Genomic DNA, 13,954 nt, shown 5'->3' with positions numbered 1-13,954 from the left:
CCATTTGCGACTGAGATTCTGTTTGAAGGCTCCCAACAAATCAGGGTCCTCTTTGGGGCGGAGGGAGCGCGTATTTGTAGGCGGCAGGAGCATTCAGGGGCTACAAGCAAGCGCATCCACATGTCAGCGCGCTTGAGAAGCTCAACTTGACTTGCATAGTCCCATGTCACATTCAAGATGAGGCCAGAGCTTTCTTGGTCGCAACCAATTGTATTTGCGAACAAACAGCAGTGAAAACCTCGGCCAGGCGATTTAAAAGAACCGGACTTGCAGCGTGGTGGTGTCCTTTGCAAAATCTCTCTCGTTTTGAAAGTCCATAGTATTGTGTATATCCTGCAAAGCATCACTTGATAAGTTGGGTTGTTTGGTGATTGTAGCGCAAACCGAGTCGAAGTGTAGGTTTGCATGTTGTCGAAATCAGATGGCCCGAGCTTTTGGTGGTGAATGCCTGGGCAGGATAGGCAGTTGCCCTTTTGTCGCCGCGCGACACCCTCCATCTTTCTTCCGCCCAAGTTGCGAATTTTGAAGCCCGCCGGTCTGCTTGCTCCTACACATCATCTCATCTTCACACCAATCCATGAACACGACGCCGTCAACATGAGCTCCAACCACGACCCCAATCAGCTCTCCGCAGCACTGAGTAACATCGCCCTCTCCTATGAGACTCAGATCTTCAAGGAGGAGTACGTCTACGCCAAAGGCCTTCTCGACGACGCTCAGTGCTTCGAAAAAGCCGAAATGACCAGGCTCCGCGAAATTGTCCACGTACTGACGACCGAGAACTCCCTCCTTGCTCCCTCCGACCAGCAGGACACAGAATCGATCACCACCGCTGTCGCTAGAATCCTTTCCGAGAGCCCCGTCAGGTCGCTGTCGTCGCCGTGCGCCTCCTTCTACGACGAGCTGGCTCCGAGGCTTGCCAACTTCATCGAGGACAACGAAGAGCAGTTTCGCACGGATGCAAAGTTTGAGATGATCTGGAAGGGTTTCAGGCATGCTCAGGCGACTGAGAACTACATGTGTCGCTTGACAAAGATGATCCAAGAGTTGGCGACGAAGAACTACAACTTGAGCACCATTTGGATTCGTCGGGCCATTGGCCCTGAGCGCGAGAGGCTCGAGGCCATCAACGGAGGTCCGGCACACCCTGACGCATTTGGTAAGCGTCTATGAGGCAATGCGGCATGTGGATAATTGGTTGACAATGAATAGTGCGCTCCGTCCCGTTCGAGGTCCGCAGCGACCAGGTCGCCCAGCACGGCCCCTTCGCTGGTCTTCGAGAGCTTGAAAAGCTTTGCGGCGGCCGCGACCTCGTCCTCAGGAAGACAATGCCGGTTGAGGGAATTGAAGGAGCTGTCTACCACCCTCTTTCACCTGTTTATGTGCCATCGTTCCTGGGACAGGGCATCCCCATAACCAGCGTAGCAATCGAGCTCGCTGACGATTCCGTGCCCTGTAACCACAACACACATGATGCGAAGACGGCGCCTGGTGGATCTCGGCTGTGGGTTGCAAAGGACGTCGAAACTGGCAAAAAATGGATCTTGTGATTGGGGAGTACGGTGGTATTCAATATGGTAGTCAGCACCACGATGAGAGTGACACAGAATCCTGCGCTCGAGGAGCCTTGGGGGAAAGGGTTGAAAAAGGCCAGACATTCCAGTGAGAAGCTCCAAATGACTTCGAGCTAGACGCATGATTTGCCCGTGATGTTCAAACGGCAGACAACTTCAAGCACCCAAATTTGTCGCGAATTTCAACTTAATTCAGCACTCCAGCAAGAATAAACGCATCAAAACATTCGAAATGCCTTCATGGCCCGATTAAAGCGACAAAGAACCATTCATAGCACACACTTCAAATTTGTACTGGGGAGCGCTTCTACAGAGCCATGAATTGCTATTGTTGAGGTCATGTTAGTCTCGGAATGGGAGTTGACATCACTGAATGGAGCATTGAGCTGAAGAAGTGGTGACGCTCCTGGAACGTGCCCACTTCGAGGCGAAGCTGACGCCAGGTCACTTACGACTCCAGGTGTCGACGATGGCGCAAGCTGGATCAACACCATGGAGGAGGCGCGTGGCATGTACCTACAGGCAGTACGAATGAGCTCACGGTTACAGGCCAAAGCCGTCCTTCAAAGACGTGCCAGATCCAGGAATCTTAGCAGTGGCTGTGACCGCCCAAACGTATTAATACCCATGGAGCGGAGCTAAATCCCAATATCAGCCTGGCGGCAGTTATAGTCCGGATGGCGTAGTGGGAGTAGAGGCGGGCTACGTCCATCCGGCGATTACCTGGGTTCAATTCCCAGTCCCGAACCGATAGTTACTGGGCCGGCGCACCGAGTATGCCTCCGGGCAGAAGGAGTGGGGCGTACCGCGAACCGAACTGATGTCCAGTCCAGCGGGTTCCTGGTCCATAGGGGGTGGGTTTCATACCACTGCCGTCCGCCTGGTGCGGATGTCGGTTGGCAAAGTTTCCCTTTGCCCTTTTGACCTTTGGTGAGCTTCCTCCAGCTCATCCTTTTGCCCTTTGACTTCTCAAGCCGCTCTCCTCTCTGTGCCACAACAACACTCGCGTAGTCTTTTTAACGTCCCGTTTCTTTGGCGGGCTCTCTCCCGATGACTGCAAAGCCTTCCAAGCTCTTGTCCATGTTGCGCACTTTGGTCTTCAACCACCTCAGCCGCTCAAAAAACACATCAATAGTTCATCATCACATGCTTCCGCAAGAGTTCCAAGGACACACTTCTTTCGCCATCTGTTGGCAAGCTTCTTGTAGGGAAGCGAATTTTTTCTATGTATTTGACATGATCTGGGTGACATTCTCCAGAATTACGAAGGCCATCAAGGAGCAAGAAGGCGCTATGATTCGGCACATCTAATTGACATGTCGCTCAAAAGCAGAAAAGGCTGCTGCCACACAGCTGAGGAGGGCGATATCTTGATCTGTTCAAAGGCACTGGGCGTCGGCGGCTCATTGCTCAACGCGAACGAGTAGCGCGCACAATTTGTGAATTTTGTATTGTTCTGTGGGAGTAGCTGTCGATGCTTCGGCTACGAAGCGACTGCAGTGTTGTTGCGGCTTCCGCTGGGAAGTGAAGGGAAGGAGCCTGTGAATGCAGAAGCGGCCCGAGCGCCTACCGTGTTGTGGTGGCTCCGCCGTCCCTACTCAGTTCGCTCCAAGCATCGTCTTCGTCTTCTTCTTCTCTCTCTTCCACAACATCAGCACAACCTCTTTCACTGCAGACTGCACCCAAACGCATCATCTTCAAACACAACCAGCGCAATGGGTGCGCCACCTCGTTCTGACGCTGAAGCCTCGAGCTCGGCTCACAGTTCAAGCGCTCAATTCGAACGAGACTGCATTTGGGCCAACAATGCTCTCCTCGACTTCAACAAGCTTTATCGATCCGAGACGGCGCGTCTGCGTCTCAACGCTCAACACCTGAAGCGCGAGAACCGCTTGCTTCACGCGAACCTTAACGAATACAACAACCTTACTGCGGCGGTTCTTATTGTGAAGAACGATGTCCCTCTCCGCAGCCTTTCGATGCCTCTAGTCTCGCTCTATGATGAGCTTGCGCCCCTCCTTTCCGACCTGATTGAAGAATACGAAGAAGGCTACAACCACCACCCCAGCTTTGTCAACATCGAGCGCGAGTTTTCCCGCGCGCAGTGCGCCTACAAGGACATCTCCGATTGCGGCCAAGCTGTGGTTGATCTCGCGACGAAGAACCATGCGCTGCGTATGGAAGTCACCGATCGCATCAAGGGTCACAAGAAGCGACACTTCAATTCGAACACTGACTAACCCTCATACTACACTCCTCTTCGGTAAGCTCGATCCATCTCTTATGTACCGCAGCGGGACTAACAGACGGTGCATAGTCCACCAAGTCCCTTTCACCTCAAAAGGCGATTACAAAGACCTTAGGCTCTCACTCAATAACGCAAACGATCGATTTGAAAAGACGACTGGGAAAAGATTTTGGTTGTCCGAGAATGGTTTATCCAGCGTGACGGACTTGGTCCGCTTTTACACACTCGACAAATTCTCTTCTGTGGAAGCTCCGTCAAACGCTCTGCTTTGGGTCAAGAAATCAGGCAACGACGGAATCTGGGCTTTTGGTACGGGTAAGTGATGGTGGATGGTGGGAAACTGGCGCTGCGTGGATATATGGAAGAGCACATTGCTCAACAATTAAAGAGCCACAAAATCCAAGTTCACAGTCTCCGAATATCCCAATTGTGTACTAAGATCGGTATAGTTCCGCTTTGTTCAGTCCTTTGTTCTTATAAACCATCAGTTGTAGAAGCTCTAGCCCTTTTTATCACTTAATAGCCTACATTCCAGATTTTGTGGCAGAAAAAGGGATTTGGCAAACAATGATGCAAGAGTTTCAATGTAACTGCAGGCTTGGATGCGGAGGAAATATTCAACGCGGGGCAAGCACTGAGATCGGCGGCTGGCATGGCTCCAATGGAAAGACTTAGGCGTTGAACCGAAGATGATATCCTTTGATACTCGACACCCCGACTGGAGGTGGTGGCGTCTGCAACTCTCGAGCAGTAAATGCGAGAGGCCGAAATCTGTGAACTTTTCGAGCTTTCCCACGAGCATACCGCCAACGACATCATCTCGAGCTACGGCGACGCTGTGGTCGAGCTTGCAACCAAAACTCATGAGCTGCGTGCGGTATTCATCGATCGTAGCAGTGTTGACAAGAAGCGACGCTTCCTTTCGACCACTCGCTGAACTTCAGAGCTTGCTTTCTAAAGTAAGCTTGTACTGTCTCTTACGCACCAAATCACCAGTTCCTCTACTGGCATTATTTGGGCGAGGCGCACGCATAGTACCAATTTTACTTGACCGACAGCCAGCGCAGGTGCACGAAGGAAGGAAAGGGCCTTTTCAATTGGATGAGATTGCAGCGCTCAAAAGGGGGGTACACGATCGAGGATGCTTTCTGCGACTTCGAAAGTCTCCCGTTCAAGCGCTTGGATCTAGAGTACGGGCTCATTACTGGATTCATGCTACAAGCAAAACGAACTGCTCGACGACTTGGGACGAAGAACAAGCTCGCGTTGATGCCCCGAGAACGCTCTGGTTTAGGTCAAAAACTCGGAGACCAATGGAATTTGGGTTTTGAGTGGGATTGAATATTAGTGGATAATAGGAAACAGACCCTGTATGGAAAGACAGAGGACCCCTTTGCTAGAGTATAAAAAATCAATGAAGCCCAATTTCATGGTATGGATATCCCCATTGTATACTACCATCAGTAAAATTCTGCTTTGTTCAGTTCTTTATTCTGACAAGCCATTGGTCCTAGAAGCTCTGGCTTTTGTATTATTTGACAGTCTATGTTCTAACCTTTGTGGCAGACAAAGCGAAGTAGTGCAGAGGTGTTAAAAAGACGTCAAATACATGTATCGAGCCGCTGCAAAAATTCCCATTCGATTCGGTGCCCTTGGCGCGGCGGTCTTTCGCAAAGGCGAGTCGTGGTGGCAGCCCTTGGGGATTAGTCGGGGCGGCAGTATTGGCTCTTGCGGTATCTGTCACCTTTGCGGCGGACTCGCCACAGCAGCAAAATTTGGTCGTGTGGTAGGAGAGGGTTGAGAAGTGTTGGTCGGGCGTGTCGGAAATGCTGTGGTGGACGGTGGTGATGTGTGTTCTGGTGATGATGAGGAGAATCAGGGGGCGAGGTTGGTGGTTATGGTTGTAAAGTAGGAAGGTAGCGTGGAGCTGTTGAAAGATGCGCCGGTTTGACATTTCATTTGGCGCAGATAGTGCCGATTTCTTGCGCAACCTGCATGTATGTAGCTCTAGTGTGTCGAAAACTCTTCCCCAGACCCCTTTGCTTTTGGGCTTGGAGCTCGCCTGACTGCTAGTTTGCAAAACTCATCCAACAACAACAACAACTGAGTCTCATCTCTTTATCCAAAAACCACCCGATCAAAAGTCTCCACAAACAGCTTGACCTCCTCTTCCGTGTTGTAGTGCACCATCGAAAAGCGGATGATGCCATGCTCGCCTGCCTGCAGCACATCGTCCAGCAGCCTCTTGCTGTAAAAATGGCCCCACCTAAACGCAAAGTCGGACGCCTTCTCCACCGCCTCGACCACCTCCCTCGAACTCCTGCCCTTGACAATCCAACTGACCGTGGGCACGCGCTTCTCGCGGTCCGCCTCGGGGACGCCAAAGATGGTGATGGCGTCGGGCTTGGAGCGCAGGTAGTCCAAGAGAATGCTCTGCAGGCGTTGCTCGTGCGCGGCGATGTGCTCGCCCACCTGCTCCATGTAGGCCGCGACGACGGGGATCGACGCCGTGAGCTCGTAGTTGGAGCCCGCCAGCCCCAGCTTCTGCTCTAGTGTCTGTGATGGGTTGAAAAAGTGCCCGAGCGAGCGGACCGACGCCTCGTGTGCCCCACGCCGCCCGTACAGCAGCGACACGTGCGGCCCGTACACCTTGTACCATGAAAAGGTGTAAAAGTCGACGCCTAGCGCGCGCATGTCGAGGCGTCCGTGCGGCGCGTAGGCTACGCCGTCGACCTGGAATAAGGCGCCGGGAACTGTGTGCACGGTGTCGGCAAGGGCGGCGATGGGCTGGATGGTCCCGAGGATGTTGGATGCGTGCGTGCAAGTCACGAGCCTAGTCCGGGCGGAGAGAAGGGGAACGAGGGACGAAGGCGTGAGAATCGGATTCGCGGTCCCAGGTGGTAGAGTCCACCATTTGAGAGTTAGGGAGCGTGCGGCGGCGAGGGCTACCCAGGGGGCAATGTTGGCTTCGTGGTCCAATGCCGACACTATGATTTCGTCGCCGGGGGAGAAGTCGAGAGCCTCGGAGAGGTTGCGGAGGAGCTGGGTTGTCGAGGAACCAATGACTGAGGCTTAGTCAGAGATGTTTTGATCCACAGGGCTCCTGATCTGTGTTTGATGCTGTTCGAAAAGATTGCTCTTGCGTTGTACTGTACGAGGACCAAACATGTAAAGGAGAGACGGAGAAAGAGATTCAAGAGCAATTTGTAACATAAAGCGCCTTACCAACTTCATCCGGGTCTGCATTGATGTATTTCGCCGCCGCCGTAACTCCTTGAGAGTACTTCCTGGTTGACTCCTGGCCCACAGCGTAGCTGAACAGAGAACGTCAGTGACCAAGAAGGCAACACAATACAGGGCTCTTCACCTAGCTCCTAGCTGCACATTGGTAGTGGTAAGATACGACACAATGCTATCCCAAATCAGCTTCTACAAAGAGTGCGTGGTTATAACAGTCTTACGCGTCGACGACATCGCCCAAAATCTGGCTTCCACCAGCATTGTCGAAAAACAGCTGCTTTTGCTTGAGGGCTGGAAACTTTTCCCTTATCGCGGCAACATCAAAGGTCGACGACATGGCTGGCTGATGTGATGAAAAGGAACAGACTGGCGAAGCGAGAGACGTTGAATGTCGTGACGACAAGTAGGAGAAGAAAGTCTATATAAGGGTCTACCCACTTTCCGATTGAGGCTAAGTGCGGGGTTGCGCGCCATGCGCGTATGGCTCTGCGCGGCTTGGGACGAATTGCACCGAACTACTAGTTCAGAATGCTGCTTACTTGATCAATTCTCCGATAACAGCATTCTCAATCTTTTTGTTTGCTTGCACTGTGTCGAGTGAAGCCACATCTCCTTATCGCCTTTTCGGATGATTCCGAACAACGTCCGAACACGGAGAATCGCGTTGACGTCGGGGTTGCAGATCTTGAAGCTGCCATGGCCGCGGAAGACAATGTAAATGTGTCGTCGAGCTGGAAAGACCAAATGGAGAGCCTCTCAATGCTCTTGTCTCTTTGCCTGGCAGAGATCCTATGATGAGGATGAACAGCTCCCTCGCGCGGGATTGGCAGTGCGGGAGTCGAATTGGAAAATTACGCCGTATTGAAGCATTCGGATTGATATTCAAAGTTGATGCAAGGCATCAGAACAAAGTCGTCTGGGCAGAGCAAACGGGCCAGAGCCGGAAGAGTTGACGTCGGGAAGGTGGTCCGAGCGCAGCTCCCAATACCGCGCGCCAACCAACAACGCGTTGCCCGCAGTCCCGTCGCAAACCAGGAGCATGGACGACATTGACATTGACCAAGACAACGACGCCTTTGCCGTTCCTGCGCTATGGCGCTCCTCGAGGTTTGCGCTGCCCGATCTCGAGTCGGCATCCACCCTGTTCCCTGAGCCGGAGCTGGACAGTGAGTCCTGTCGCATCTCCCCAGTCGCAACTGCTGACGCGCCGCAGTCAACCGAATCAAGGTTGATAACCCATATGCCCCGTCAAAGGACCCTCAATACGATCTCCGCCTTCCAGACCTCGATTCCTTCCAGTACGGTCCCTTGGAGGACCTTGACTCCGTCCAGGAGTCGACGCTGTCGTCGCTGCCAACATCGCAACCCGAGGAAACAGAGACATTGGAAGAGGACATTTGGAAGATTGCCACAGACCTTGGACCTACGCATCGCGACATCAAGTTCCACACTTGGGAATTTTTTGAGAAGCCAGGATTCAAAGAGCCCGGCCATGGCTATCTCGCCGAGGCAGGCCCCGAGGCTTTCGACGAGGCCGTTGCGCAGGCAAAGGATACGACACGGCCTGTGCCATCGGGACAAATTGTACGGACAGATGTGGTTCTCAAGTCACTCTTCAATCTGGGCCTAGGGCGTTCATCGGCACTCTTCAAATACGACCGCGATGGCAATACCTTTTTGCAGGCGATTCGCGACGCAAGAGTATCCGGACTGAGCTTGCAGTCTGCCCAGAGTCTGATGCACCACTTTGTAGAGGGTGGCTCCACGTTCCGCTATCTCAGAGACTTTGCTGAAAAGACTTTCAAGTCCAGTCAGGCGTTTCCCTCGCAGGTAGCGCTGGCAAAAGCAGTGGGAACCATTATTTCTGTCATGGAGGACCACCTTGGAGACCAGCGAGCATGTATTCTCAGTGTGCTCCAACTACAGCAGCTCCTGCAACGCCCACATCGGATCTTGGCCATTGTCCGACATTTGATCGAGTCCGTCAAGTTTTCGAGGTCCAACGAAGAAATGATATCAGTGCTCTACTGGAGGGTCCAGGAAATGGAGCAAGAAGATCCCTTTCTCAGGTCCATTTTCCAGGAAATTTTGAAAAGCGTCAGTGAGCCGTGGCTCGAGTTCGCCGCCGAGTGGGCAGGCTTACGCCACGCTTTGAACACGGAATTCACCCCAGAATCCGTCAAGGACACCTTTGTGCAGATCGAGGAGCCTGCAGAGGATGGACCTGATGTTGTTGAACACACATACCGATCGGAACACATGCCTGCCTTCGTCTCTGACGAAGACGGCCGCATGGTGTTTGAGACTGGAAAGAGTTTGCGCTTTTTGGAACAGCACCATCCTCAACATCCTTTGTGCAAACCACGGTCAGTGGGGGTCGAGCCGCCGTCTTTGGAGTGGAAGTTTGGATGGGAAGATTTGGAAAACATTTCCGCAAAGGCCATGAAATACGAAAGGGATCTTGCAGATGCTATAAAGCAATTTGGCTCAACCCGTCCAGATAGCGGACTTGGTAGACGAGACGAACGCTCAGTCGAACCGCTGGTACCACAATCCCCGGGGTATGAGCGAGAACTTCAAGAGACCATGGAATTGTTCGATCAAGCTCCTCCTACCGAGGAGGTCCATGGTTCGACAAATCTACATCGACTTGTTCTTACCTGCATCTCCAGCACCTCCACGGCCGACAACATGCACACTTTTGCGCCACCTCTGTCTCTAACACCGTCACTCTCCCTGACTCCTCTTTTCCTCGCCCAAGCCCGCCTTGTCAATGCCACCACTCTCCGACTGTTCTTTCAATCACATCATCTCCGGCTGCACATTTCTCTCCAAAGAGAATACCAACTACTCGGTGACGGTGTCTTCATGTCGCGCCTGACATCCGCACTTTTCAGTCCCGAGCTCGAAACCGCAGAACGAAGGCGCGGCACCGTTAGAACCGGAGCCCCCATGGGTCTCAAGCTGGGTACGCGCTCGACCAAGTGGCCTCCGGCGGGCTCCGAACTGCGACTGGCGCTCATGGGCGTGCTGAGCGAAAGCTACCAGTCCTCGCAACTCTACCGCCGCTGGCTCCAGCAGCAAAGCATGGGCAAGTCGTCGCGCTCGAACAATGCGCGCGAATCCCCCGACCTCCCGGGCGACCTCTCCTTCTCCATCCGCAAGCTTTCGCAAGAAGATATCGAGAAGGTCATGGACCCGCACTCGCTGTACGCGCTCGACTTTCTGCGGCTGGTGTACGCGCCCCCGCCGCCGCTGCACCTCGTCCTCACGCCGCCGATCCTCGAAAAGTACGACCAGTGCTTCCGCCTGCTGCTGCGCCTCGCGCGCATGCTCTTCGTCGTGACGCACCAGCTGCCGCGCACTCCCACGTCGTCGTCCTCAACAACGGCCTCCCTCTTCCGCCTCGAAGCCCACCACTTCGTCACCGCCATCGCGGCCTACTTCTTCGACGACGGCGTCGCCGCCGCCTGGACGCGCTTCGAGGCCGACCTCGACGGCATCGAGCGGCGCGTCGTCGATTCTTCCTCGTCAACCACAATCGGCCTCGAGGGCCTCGAGTCCCTCCGCGCCGCCCACAACAGCACCCTCGACGCCATGCTGTTTGCGCTGCTGCTGCGGCGCCGCCAGCGGCCCGTCAAGGCGCTGCTCGAAGACATTTTCGACGCGGTCCTCAAGTTTGCGGCCATTGTTGGTGATGGCGGTGGTGAGGCGGGGGAAATAACAGCGGCGGCGGCGACGGCGGCAAAAGTGAGTGGCGAAATCGCCGCCCTCCACGCCACCTTCCGCGCCAAGCTCGCCGTCTTCGTCAGCGTGTGTAGGGGCCTGGTTGGCAAGCGCGCCGCGCCGTCTTCCACCGCCTCCGCCTCCTCCTCCTCTACCTCGACTGCCGCCGGCAGCAGCGCAAGCGTGAGTAGTAGGGGCGCGAGACAGAAAGTGCTGCTCACGGCGAAGGGAGGCGGTGAGCCGGCTGTTGGTGGGATTGAGAGGTTGTTGCTGCGCCTTGAGCTGAGTGGGTATTATGAGGGTGTGTTTGGGGGAGGGAGGCAGGGAGGTAGGTAGAGGATTTGGCGGTTGTGTGTGTGTGTAGATAAGTATCTACGCAACACAAGAGCCAGCCCTCGGGGAAGTAGGGCCTGTAGATAGCGCACGCATCATTATTTGGACGAGAAGACGAACGACGAGGCGAGATGGTATCGAAACAAGACGTGACGTTTGTTTGCCAAATGACAGCTACTACACAATACATTGTACAATATAGAACCCGAAGTGTAAAAAGGAAACAGGATGAAGAAAAAAAGGAGTATTGAAACGCGTGCCTACATACACACAACCATCCACCAGCCAACCCATCGAACAATGGGGAAGGATAATTTCCACCCCCCCAAGTGGCTATTTTCCACCCCCCCCCTAAATTAGGCTTAGTGTAAGGGCTTCTAGTGGGGTAGTCCACTAAGCACCTTGCTGTTGTCCTTACCAACTCCCACTACTACTCTTTAACTAACTCCCACTATACCTACTACTACCACCCTACTACTACTTACTTACCTGTAATAATAGTAGATTACAATCCTAATAAGTACAACCTTACACCACTACTAGAAACACCTATAGAGGATATATACCTAACTACTACTAAGGGTAAGAGCGTGCTACTTAGCTAGGTAAAAGATTATAGCTATACTATATAGATATAGAAAAAAAGGCTCACTAAGAAGGATATTATTAAAGAGGTTATTTATAAGTATAACCACACTAGCAAGTATATATTATAGGTATTTTAGAGGGAGAGGACTAGCATACACACTACTAACTATAAGTTTACTTACTTAGTTAAGGCTAATAACCTTAAGCATATATAATAGGTTATTAAGTAGAAGATTAATAAGCATAACTATCTACTATTCCTCTATATACTTACCTACCCTGCCTACTACTAGGCCACTCTTACTAATAAGAGAAAGAATTATATTAAGACCCTTAGAATAGCTAGCTACCTAAAGTAGATTTATACTTAAATCCTCTATAAAGATCCTAATTCTCTTATTACTAAGAATAATATTAAGAACCTATATACTAAGTAATTAAAGATATAAAGGAGTCTACCCACTTACCTCTAATATATAATCTATAAGTTTAAGTAGGATAATAACTAGGAGATTAAGTATAACCTTAATAGTAAGAACTAAGTCTTAATTCTTTTCTTTATATATAAGAGATCTCTTTAAATAGTTATAAAGTGCAGCTAGGGCTATATTCTTATACTTAATATTACTTATAAGTTAAACTTTATAGATATTCTACTACTCTATGCTACAAACTTAGTAGATAGGGCTAAAAGAGGTAGCAATAATTGTTACTAAGCTAGATGTACTAAAGGTGGTGTTATAAGAGGGTTAAGGGTATAGTAGTAACTTAGGCATGCATGTAGCTAAGTAAGGATCATGTACCCTACTGCCTTAGAGTAGTAAGGTAAATTACTAGTAGAATTCTTATGCAGCCTAAGCCTATAATATTACCTATAATAATAATCTATCTATACTAAGAATTATTATACTACCCCCCTCCTCTTTAGGTCCCTATCCTAAGGACTAGCCGTTATTAAATTAGGTCTATCTAGTTAGTAAGTAGTGCTTATACTTGCTCTCTTTATACTACCTCTTAATCTGTAACTTAGCACTGTTAAATTTACTAAAGTCTATATTCTACTATATTAGTTCATCTAGATATCCCTCCTACTTAATATGGAACTAGAGTATGCTATAGTCAATATATATATTAAGTACCTCTTTAATAAAGAACTCCTCTTAGTGCTCATTATCTAATATAGGTAGTAGTAGTAGCTTATATTAGCCTAGTAGTAAGTTATTTCTAGCGAGTGTAAGATACTTAATATTAAACTTATTAATATAGTATAAACCCTATAGTAGGTCTAGTATAATCTAATTACCTTATATAGTTACTACGTGATATAGACCTATCTATTAGTAGCTAAGCTTATATAGTCTACCTATATCTATATACTTCGCATCTATATAGACTATATTATTCACCTTGATACCTAGGTCTTATTAGTATTTATTTGCTTAGAAAGCCTAATATTGCTTAATAAGGGTTAGGATGTTATATATATACTTCTATATCTCTTTAATTATTTTAATGTGGTCGGCCGCTACGCGCTTTATATATAAGTAAGGCTTTTTAGGTATAGATATATAGTTAAAACTTATATATAGCTTAAACGTGTTATAAACAAAGAATAGTAAATTACTAGTAGAGTTATTATAAAGTACATTTATAGCTATCTCTATAATTAGTAGCTAGTCCTCCTAATTATCCTACTTATAATTTATAAAGCAGTAGAGATAATTCTTAAGTTCTTAATTTACCTACTTAGTTTATCCATCTAATTGCGGGTGATATAGTATAGTGAGCTTAAGCTTAATCTTTAGATATTATATTACTTTAGTCTATACCTTAGAGATAAATTAAGGTCCCTAGTCTAATACTATTAAGTAAGGGAGGCTATATAGAGAGAACACCTATTTTAAAAGTAGCTTAGTAGTATTTAGGGCACTTATCCCACCATTATAAGTAGCATATTTAATAAAATACTTGGCTTTACTAAATTGATCGCATACGATAAGAATAGCATTATTACTATTTATAGTCTTCTCTAGGCAAGTAATAAAATTTAAGGTTAGGTCTTACCACGTGCGCTTACTAACAGGGAGAGGTTCTATATAGCTATTTATCTCTTATATAATATGGCTCTTTTAATATAAGTTATAATTATAATACTATTAAGTAATTATCTCTCCTATCTTTAGAAAGCAGTAGTGTTTACTAATAACCTTCTTTATATACTATAGGCCTAGATAACCTAGTATAG

At 49.6% G+C, this 13,954-nt stretch overlaps 4 protein-coding genes across 4 annotated transcripts; 3 read left to right on the top strand and 1 right to left on the bottom strand.

Annotated features, from left to right (window-relative positions):
* Nucleotides 1–506: 506 nt before the first annotated feature.
* Nucleotides 507–1,819, top strand: BKA78DRAFT_319763 (uncharacterized protein). Its single transcript, XM_066888886.1, has 3 exons — nt 507–1,159; nt 1,213–1,520; nt 1,559–1,819. Exons 1-3 carry the CDS (start codon nt 598–600, stop codon nt 1,664–1,666), a joined length of 978 nt encoding a protein of 325 aa, XP_066741652.1. The 5' UTR covers nt 507–597; the 3' UTR covers nt 1,667–1,819.
* A 1,470-nt stretch (nt 1,820–3,289) lies between these two features.
* BKA78DRAFT_354687 (uncharacterized protein) lies at nt 3,290–3,814 on the top strand (the record flags this gene model as incomplete). Its single annotated transcript, XM_066891777.1, has 1 exon — nt 3,290–3,814. One exon carries the CDS (start codon nt 3,290–3,292, stop codon nt 3,812–3,814), a length of 525 nt encoding a protein of 174 aa, XP_066741651.1.
* A 1,930-nt stretch (nt 3,815–5,744) lies between these two features.
* BKA78DRAFT_319760 (pyridoxal phosphate-dependent transferase) lies at nt 5,745–7,399 on the bottom strand (the record flags this gene model as incomplete). Its single annotated transcript, XM_066888885.1, has 4 exons — nt 5,745–6,887; nt 7,048–7,136; nt 7,190–7,234; nt 7,284–7,399. The coding sequence occupies 4 exons, from the start codon at nt 7,397–7,399 to the stop codon at nt 5,941–5,943; spliced, it is 1,197 nt and encodes a 398-aa protein (XP_066741650.1). The 3' UTR covers nt 5,745–5,940.
* A 699-nt stretch (nt 7,400–8,098) lies between these two features.
* BKA78DRAFT_171842 (Spc98 family-domain-containing protein) lies at nt 8,099–11,351 on the top strand (the record flags this gene model as incomplete). Its single annotated transcript, XM_066883256.1, has 2 exons — nt 8,099–8,228; nt 8,276–11,351. The coding sequence occupies 2 exons, from the start codon at nt 8,102–8,104 to the stop codon at nt 11,122–11,124; spliced, it is 2,976 nt and encodes a 991-aa protein (XP_066741649.1). The 3' UTR covers nt 11,125–11,351.
* Nucleotides 11,352–13,954: the final 2,603 nt, after the last annotated feature.

This window comes from Phyllosticta capitalensis (genome assembly GCF_038381095.1).
Source record: "Phyllosticta capitalensis strain CBS 128856 chromosome Unknown BKA78scaffold_8, whole genome shotgun sequence".
NCBI lineage: Eukaryota > Fungi > Ascomycota > Dothideomycetes > Botryosphaeriales > Phyllostictaceae > Phyllosticta > Phyllosticta capitalensis.
The sequence above is the reverse complement of the archived record's forward strand: the minus strand, read 5'-3'. Positions and strand labels throughout refer to the sequence as shown.